Source organism: Atta colombica, unplaced genomic scaffold (assembly GCF_001594045.1).
Source record: "Atta colombica isolate Treedump-2 unplaced genomic scaffold, Acol1.0 scaffold302, whole genome shotgun sequence".
In the NCBI taxonomy this organism is placed as follows: Eukaryota; Metazoa; Arthropoda; class Insecta; order Hymenoptera; family Formicidae; genus Atta; species Atta colombica.
In genome coordinates, this window is record NW_017259407.1 from 190,279 (window position 1) to 197,302 (window position 7,024).

A 7,024-nucleotide genomic window follows, 5' to 3' on the forward strand; every position below is an offset into this window, starting at 1 on the left:
CACAATTCACACATATATAAATGTATATTTATAAAAGTAGGTATGACGTAATAGATGTCGTTTACAAATTTGTGTAACTTACAGAAGTACCAAGCTATAAATATCTATTATACTTTAGGGAATTAAGTCTAGATGATGGCTACTTTATTATTTGTGTATCGATATCTTCGTTAATAGCATACTTACATAATGAAACGAGAGTGTGCACGTGAGTATAGGTGTATATGTGTGACACAATTTATTATCATATCGATTTTTCTCACAGCGTAAAGTGATCAAAAAAATGTCACGTCCTTTCTCGATTAATCAAACACTTGACGAGTGTAAATGCAAATGATGAACAAGCTACAAGATGCAGATGTTACGATTGACGAATAGGAAAGACGAATTATAGCGAAAAGTGCTTGTTTTTCTTTTTTTCTACATTTTACTTTTCAATTGTTAAGAATGTCATGAAAACCACGCAAAATTCTCTCTAATTTTATAATCGATCGATTGGTTTCATCACTACTATTTTGTTTTATATGATAACACATTTAGCTACAACATATGCACTATTACTTACTACTTTTGATAAACTCTGTGAAAAGCAACGCCTCTCCGGATTTTCCGATAAGATGTAATTATTTCCACACAGGCTTCGTAGTCAATCAAAAATAATAATATAATAATAATTATTATTATTATAACTCATATCTCTTTCGCGCGCGCGCCTACACTCTCTCTCTCTCTCTCTCTCTCTCTCTCTCTCTCTCTCTCTCTCTCTCACACACACACACACACACACACACACGCGCGCGCGCGCGCGCGCGCGCGCGGTCTTAATGTCTCGATAGATAGATGTCGGGTTGGGCGGTAGCAGTTCCAAGCATCGCATTCGAAAGATAAATCTAAGGACTTCACTTCTTCTTATTTTTGTTGTTTGCACCCCGCGGTGGCGTCACAGGCCGTCCAGCATTGAGACCACCATAGGTGAATTTCCTCTTATCGGCCGGTTTTAAAATTTGGAAACTGCACATGAGAGTCTCGTCCACTGACATCATGGCACCTGCATTGTCAAACTCGCCGCAGTAGTTCGGAGCCGAGAACAGAGTCACCAATTGTCGTTTGGCAAAAAATTCATAACCATCTTCCACCACCTGAAGAATAATTTTCCATTTAAGAAGCATCTTATGAACAAAGTATCCAATACATATATATTAAATACATATATATTATCCAATACGTATATATTAAAAATTTTTTTACCTGATGCGCACGGCATATAAGATCAAAATCATGCTTGTGCAAAAACTTGGCAACAACTTCTGCGCCGAAAGTGAAGGATACACCGCGATCATTTTCACCCCAACCCATAGTGTCTTTATCGGGATCAGACCACAATAAATCACAGAGTAATCCCTGATCAGGTACATCTGTCGGTCGCATGATACGTCTGATCTGTTCCATGCTTTGAAGATCCGGACTCAAGCCTCCATGGCAGCAAAATATCTTCTCGTCTACTATCGCAGCAACAGGTAGGCAATTGAAGCAATCAGTAAATGTTTTCCATAGTTTAATGTTGTAACGACGTTTACCTAAAACATAATTTTATTAATCGAAATGAGCAACAACCATAAAAAGAATATCATGAGGGAAAATATTTGTTACACACACACACACACACACACACACACACACACACACACACACACACACACACACACATACTCACATTCATCATAAAATCCATATATCCTATTAATGGACGCGCATTCATGATTTCCTCTTAACAAGAAGAAATTTTCTGGATACTTGATCTTATAGGCAAGAAGAAGACAAATAGTTTCCAACGATTGTTTCCCTCTATCAACGTAATCTCCTAAGAAAAGATAGTTGCTTTCGGGAGGAAAACCACCGTACTCGAATAATCGCAACAAATCATAATATTGTCCATGAATATCACCTTACAAACAAAATTGCACAATATTAATGAATAAAGTCAATATTAAATGACTAAATGTCATCAAAATATAAATTTATATGGATGTAGCTTTCCTTAGAAAATCGTAATTTGATATAGTTTAATGTATGCTTATTTGCTTACCACATATTTTCAATGGGGCTTCGAGTTCTAAAAGGATAGGTTGTGATAGAAAGATTTCACGTGACTTGAGACACAATCCTCTAATCTCCACTTCTGTCAACTGAACATTTTTACCTGGTCTTGCTCCTCGTACTAAACAATGGAAAAAATATGTGAAAATCATATGCATTGTAAGCGTAAATTTTATTTTATCTCCTACCTTTTCTAACATAATTACTAAAATCTTTTAATAAAAGAATGAGAGAAAATGTTTTTTCGTTAATGATTCCTGTGTTACTATAGCATTGTCAAATATTGTCCGAGATAATCTATTTCCTTATCTAGTATTTTTCTACAAGAATAAGTATATGCAAATAAGAGATAAACAATTGAGAAATATATACATAATATATATATATATATATCGATAAATTGCTTTACATCTCAATAGATATATTCTCATATTCTAACGTAAAGCTTGAAAGAATTTATAGAGTCCGACATTTAAGAAGCACTAGTTATACAAAAAAATAATGTAACACAGTATATAAATGTAATACAGTGTATAAATAAGAATCTTATCTCGTAGGAGAGAAAGAAAGAGAGAGAGAGAGAGAGAAAGAGAGAAGTCTACCTTATTTGAAACTTTTTCACACTCCTGACAAAGTAATTGTCTCTCGAAGTAACAATAACACGACAAAATGACTTGGCCTAAGACAGTATTCTGCCGAATAACAAGGCTCTTTTCACGGTTAATCATTTCGCCGTATGGTTGGCAGGACGAAAGGACCTCGCCCTGCTCGCCCAGAAATCAGAATCGCGACGATGCATATATAGTACGTGTACGATATTGTAAAATAAATGCATTTTTGTATAAACAAACTAATGCATTCTGTCGATGATGAGAGTCGATCGGAACGCGTTCATCATTTTCGAGGACATTGCGTAACGCCGACAAGATGAACCGACCAATGGTCGGGATGGCGTTTCGATATGCTCTTGCGTTTGTGCATGCGTATGAGAGAGAGAGAGAGAGAGAGAGAGAGAGAGAGAGAGAGAGAGAGAGAGAGAGAGATATGTATAGATAGGCCAACAGCAGGAATCGTTGTGGTACATCTGAGAGCATAGCGAGAAAAATCGCGGATGCAAAGGAAGGAATGAAGGCGCAGAGATGAAGGGAGTGAGCACACAGAGGCGAGGGGGAGGCCAGAGGGAGACGGGCGAGTTGAGCGAGCGATGTACGAGATTGTACGCTCTCCCACCCTTTCGCTCCTATGTAGCGACCAGCGTAGAGTAGCGATCGACCAGCTTTACCTTCCAAGAGACGAGCTATGATGTTGTCGATATTCAATTTGTCGGTCTCAGCCATCGGGCCGGAGTGTCGTGCGCGTTCCAAACTTGACACGGGGCACCTTAGTACAGAGATAAACGTCGATTCACCGAAATTTTTCACTTGTGTGCCGTACGATACGGAATCGCGCTCGCAGCTCGCAGCTTCGTACAAGTTATTCGCAATGGCCGTCCGGAATCGCGCCGCGCGCGCATACTCCACTCCCTTCCGCCACTTCACTCCACTCCACTCCACTTCTCCCGCTCTCTCACATCTGCTCACGTCTCATGACCTATGTAAGTATATACTCGCTTCCTCGAACTCGCGAACACACTCGTAAGTCACAACCCTCGCAACATGCGCGCCATCACACTTTCGATTCTCAAAGTGCCACTGTGTTTGACGCAGTTGACGTTTAGCGGGCGTGACAGTCGGCCAATGTACATTGGACAGATATTCATATATACTCGTATTCATAGGCTATGGTCAAAGTCGCTACAAATATTTTTACTCGTATTCATAGTCAGGTCTTATATTTAAGTCTTCCTCAAATTTATCTTTAGATACTCTATGAGTTATTTCATTGGCTGTTAATCAAAAAAGCTAAAGATAAATTTAAGGAAGTCTTAAGTACAAGATCTGATTATGAATACGGGCATATGTGTAAGGTGTAAACTTAAGCTGATGAACCAATCAGGATACTGCTTTAGATTACGTAATCTAACGGAAATGGAAATAACGGTAAATTTACCTATAATCTCGCAATAAAGTAAATTTCAACCGGTTGAAATTTAAATCGTCGAAATTTAATTCGAAATTTAATTTAATTTAATTTAATTTAATTTTTTTTGGTTGAAATTTAATTCACTCAAATTTTGTTTACTTTAATTGTAAATTCCTACGTTAATGTGAACGCTTTGATATTAATTGTAAGTAATTCAAGCTCAATAATATAATAAAAAAATAGGCTGATTCGATGTGGTCGTTTTTTAAATATGTTTTACAGATTAATGAAAACAAATCTTAAAATTGAAGCAAAGTCGAAAAGTATTCGATATTTCGATATAACTTTGAATTGAAGGAAATCGATTGTCGAATCGACTGTGACAGCTGCTGAATGCTGCCGAAACCAAACGGACAACCGACCGGACGATACGGACCAATACGAATGAATACGGACGGAAATACGGAACAATACGGATTACCAGTATTACCACGATACCATATATCATCATACATACAAATACGTACGCGATTGTAGCGATTGTCCGATTGTCGGCGAGCGTATAAATTTCTTTAGCACTTTATAGCTTTCTGACCAGTGTCGACAAAAGATGCCGGAGAATGTGGTACGTACATATTTTTTTGACAGGATTCTTTCCTTCTTTACGTTTTTCATTTAAAGTAAAATTTAGATCAGTCGATTAAGCATGAGTCAATTTAGATCGCGTCACGATCAACAATAGGTTACGTTACGTACTATTTCGAAATGAGTACGTTTTGTACGAATAGATGTATTTTTTTTCGATAATTGTTTTCGACATTGTTTTTATCTCAATTTTTTTAATAATTTTTCTCTCGTATATGTTTGGAGATGAATGAGAATTAATTCATCTGTCTTTATATTTTTTTAATCTTCGATAAAAATTTTATATTTTTTAACTGTGAGCTTATACTCCAATTGGAATATATACCGTAAAAGTAGAAGTGATTTCTTTTCTTTTTTAAGCTAAATGGTGATCGTATCGAGGTAAATGGTGAACCTCAAGATAATGATGAAGAGAATATTGAAAATGATGTTCATTTTGAACCTATAATTTCATTACCTTTGATAGAAGTATCCAACAATGAAGAGGACGAGATAGAAATGTTGAAGCTGTAAGTTAACTTCTTAATACACATCTATGAGTTATTCGTGTTCTGTGCATTTCTTTTTTTTGAAATACTAAGTACACTTGGTCAAATACCAGGGTCTCTCTTCCATTCCCCAAAAAAAAGTATTCCTAAAAAAGGCATCTAGAGCCAAGTTTTGTGAGCCAAGGTTTGTCTCAATGCCGGCCTCAATTCATGCATATCCTTTGACTAGAACAACTCCAAAGTTTATCTCTGTCACAAATGACCCATCCTGTATACAGAATATACAATTTTTGTAACTAAAAAAATTTTATTTCTTTTTGCAAAAATATTTCGTGAATTATTAAAAAAAGAATTTAACCCTAGAACAACATATTAACTCTTAATTAACATGATGTTTTTAGTACTTTTGTGTTATTTGTAATGTTACTAAGAATATTTTCCTAATAAATTACAAATTTTTTTTAACACAATAACAATAATAAAATATATTGTTTAAAATATAAATGTAATATCTTCAATTTACAGCCATTCATGCATATTAAATAAAAACATTTTCAAGTTATTGAATAATTTCTAAATTATTTACTAAATTTTTTCAACAGCCGAATTGCTTGAATTATTTTTTCTTTTGCAATTTGGAATGTCAATTTTAAGATTGAAACATATTTTTTCTTTGAACACTTTTGTTTCAGAGTTTTATATTTTTGTATGAAAAAGTATATTTTTTTCTCATTTTGTAAACTATTTAGTTATAATAATTTATTTATACAATTTGTTATAAATGTACTTTAGAAGTACTTTCTAAAGACATCAAAATATACATAAAAATCGCTTAATAATTTTTATACGCTTAAAAAAATGATGAGAAAAAATTAATCCGACACGAAAGATCCATTGTGTGTAGTGAGGATGCCAAAAACTAAGTGTGTAAGAGTTAATAAGAAAGAAGAATTTTCATTTTAAAGGAAACAATTAACAATGTATACACATATATTTTGTGTATGTTTTTATGTTTTGTAGACGGGCAAAGTTATATCGTTATGATACGTCGAGCAATCCTGCGGAATGGAAGGAACGTGGCACAGGAGAGGTCAAATTATTAAGACACAAAATGAAAAATACAGTTAGAGTAGTGATGCGCAGAGACAAAACTCTCAAGATCTGTGCGAATCATTTCATTACTCCATGGATGGAATTGAAACCAAATTGCGGCAGTGACAGAGCATGGGTTTGGAGCGTACTTGCTGATTACGCTGATGAGCAACTCAAGCCAGAATTACTTGCGATACGTTTTGCAAATGCTGAAAGTGAGTTCTCAACTACTATATTAGTTTTTATGTATAAAATATAACTATCGCAAACTGTATTATCGCTAATAGTATTATAATAATATCGTAGAATATTTACTTGTTTGGGATAGATGCGTCAATGTGGAAGGAAACATTTGAAAAAGCTAAGAAGATTGTAGGATCTGAATGTGAGATTTATGCTGGCAAAAGCAATTCGGAACAAAAGCGTATTGAAAGTGACAGCGAATCTAGCAGTGATGTAAGTTATAGCGAGAGTACTGATAACGAAGATCAAATGAAATCGTTGAAGCGGACTGAAGAGTATGAAGCGATTTCTCAACAAAAGGATATCGAGAATGAAACAACGGAAGAGAAACAAATAATAACGAATGAAGAAAAAATAATCAACGAAATCGCAAAGTTAAAAGTAAAAAACGAAGTTGAGAAGCAATAATTGTATTCGATGACACGAAAAAAAAAAAA

General features: G+C 35.0%; 2 protein-coding genes across 2 annotated transcripts in view; one reads left to right on the top strand and one right to left on the bottom strand.

Moving 5' to 3' along the window:
* Positions 1–3,684, bottom strand: part of LOC108690289 (serine/threonine-protein phosphatase alpha-2 isoform) — a 5,937-nt gene extending 2,253 nt beyond the window's left edge. Inside the window, exons 1-5 of the mRNA XM_018197499.1 lie at positions 3,380–3,684; positions 2,087–2,218; positions 1,715–1,945; positions 1,249–1,577; positions 819–1,139 (exon numbers count right to left, since the gene is read on the bottom strand). Of these exons, the coding sequence (XP_018052988.1) occupies positions 900–1,139; positions 1,249–1,577; positions 1,715–1,945; positions 2,087–2,218; positions 3,380–3,434 (987 nt within the window). The 5' untranslated portion in view covers positions 3,435–3,684 and the 3' untranslated portion in view covers positions 819–899. The remainder of the gene's footprint in view (positions 1–818; positions 1,140–1,248; positions 1,578–1,714; positions 1,946–2,086; positions 2,219–3,379) is intronic.
* Positions 3,685–4,531: 847 nt separating this feature from the next.
* LOC108690284 (ran-specific GTPase-activating protein-like) lies at positions 4,532–7,008 on the top strand. Its single transcript, XM_018197493.1, has 4 exons — positions 4,532–4,744; positions 5,125–5,273; positions 6,273–6,559; positions 6,673–7,008. The coding sequence occupies exons 1-4, from the start codon at positions 4,730–4,732 to the stop codon at positions 6,993–6,995; spliced, it is 774 nt and encodes a 257-aa protein (XP_018052982.1). The 5' UTR covers positions 4,532–4,729; the 3' UTR covers positions 6,996–7,008.
* The last annotated feature ends 16 nt before the right edge of the window (positions 7,009–7,024 follow it).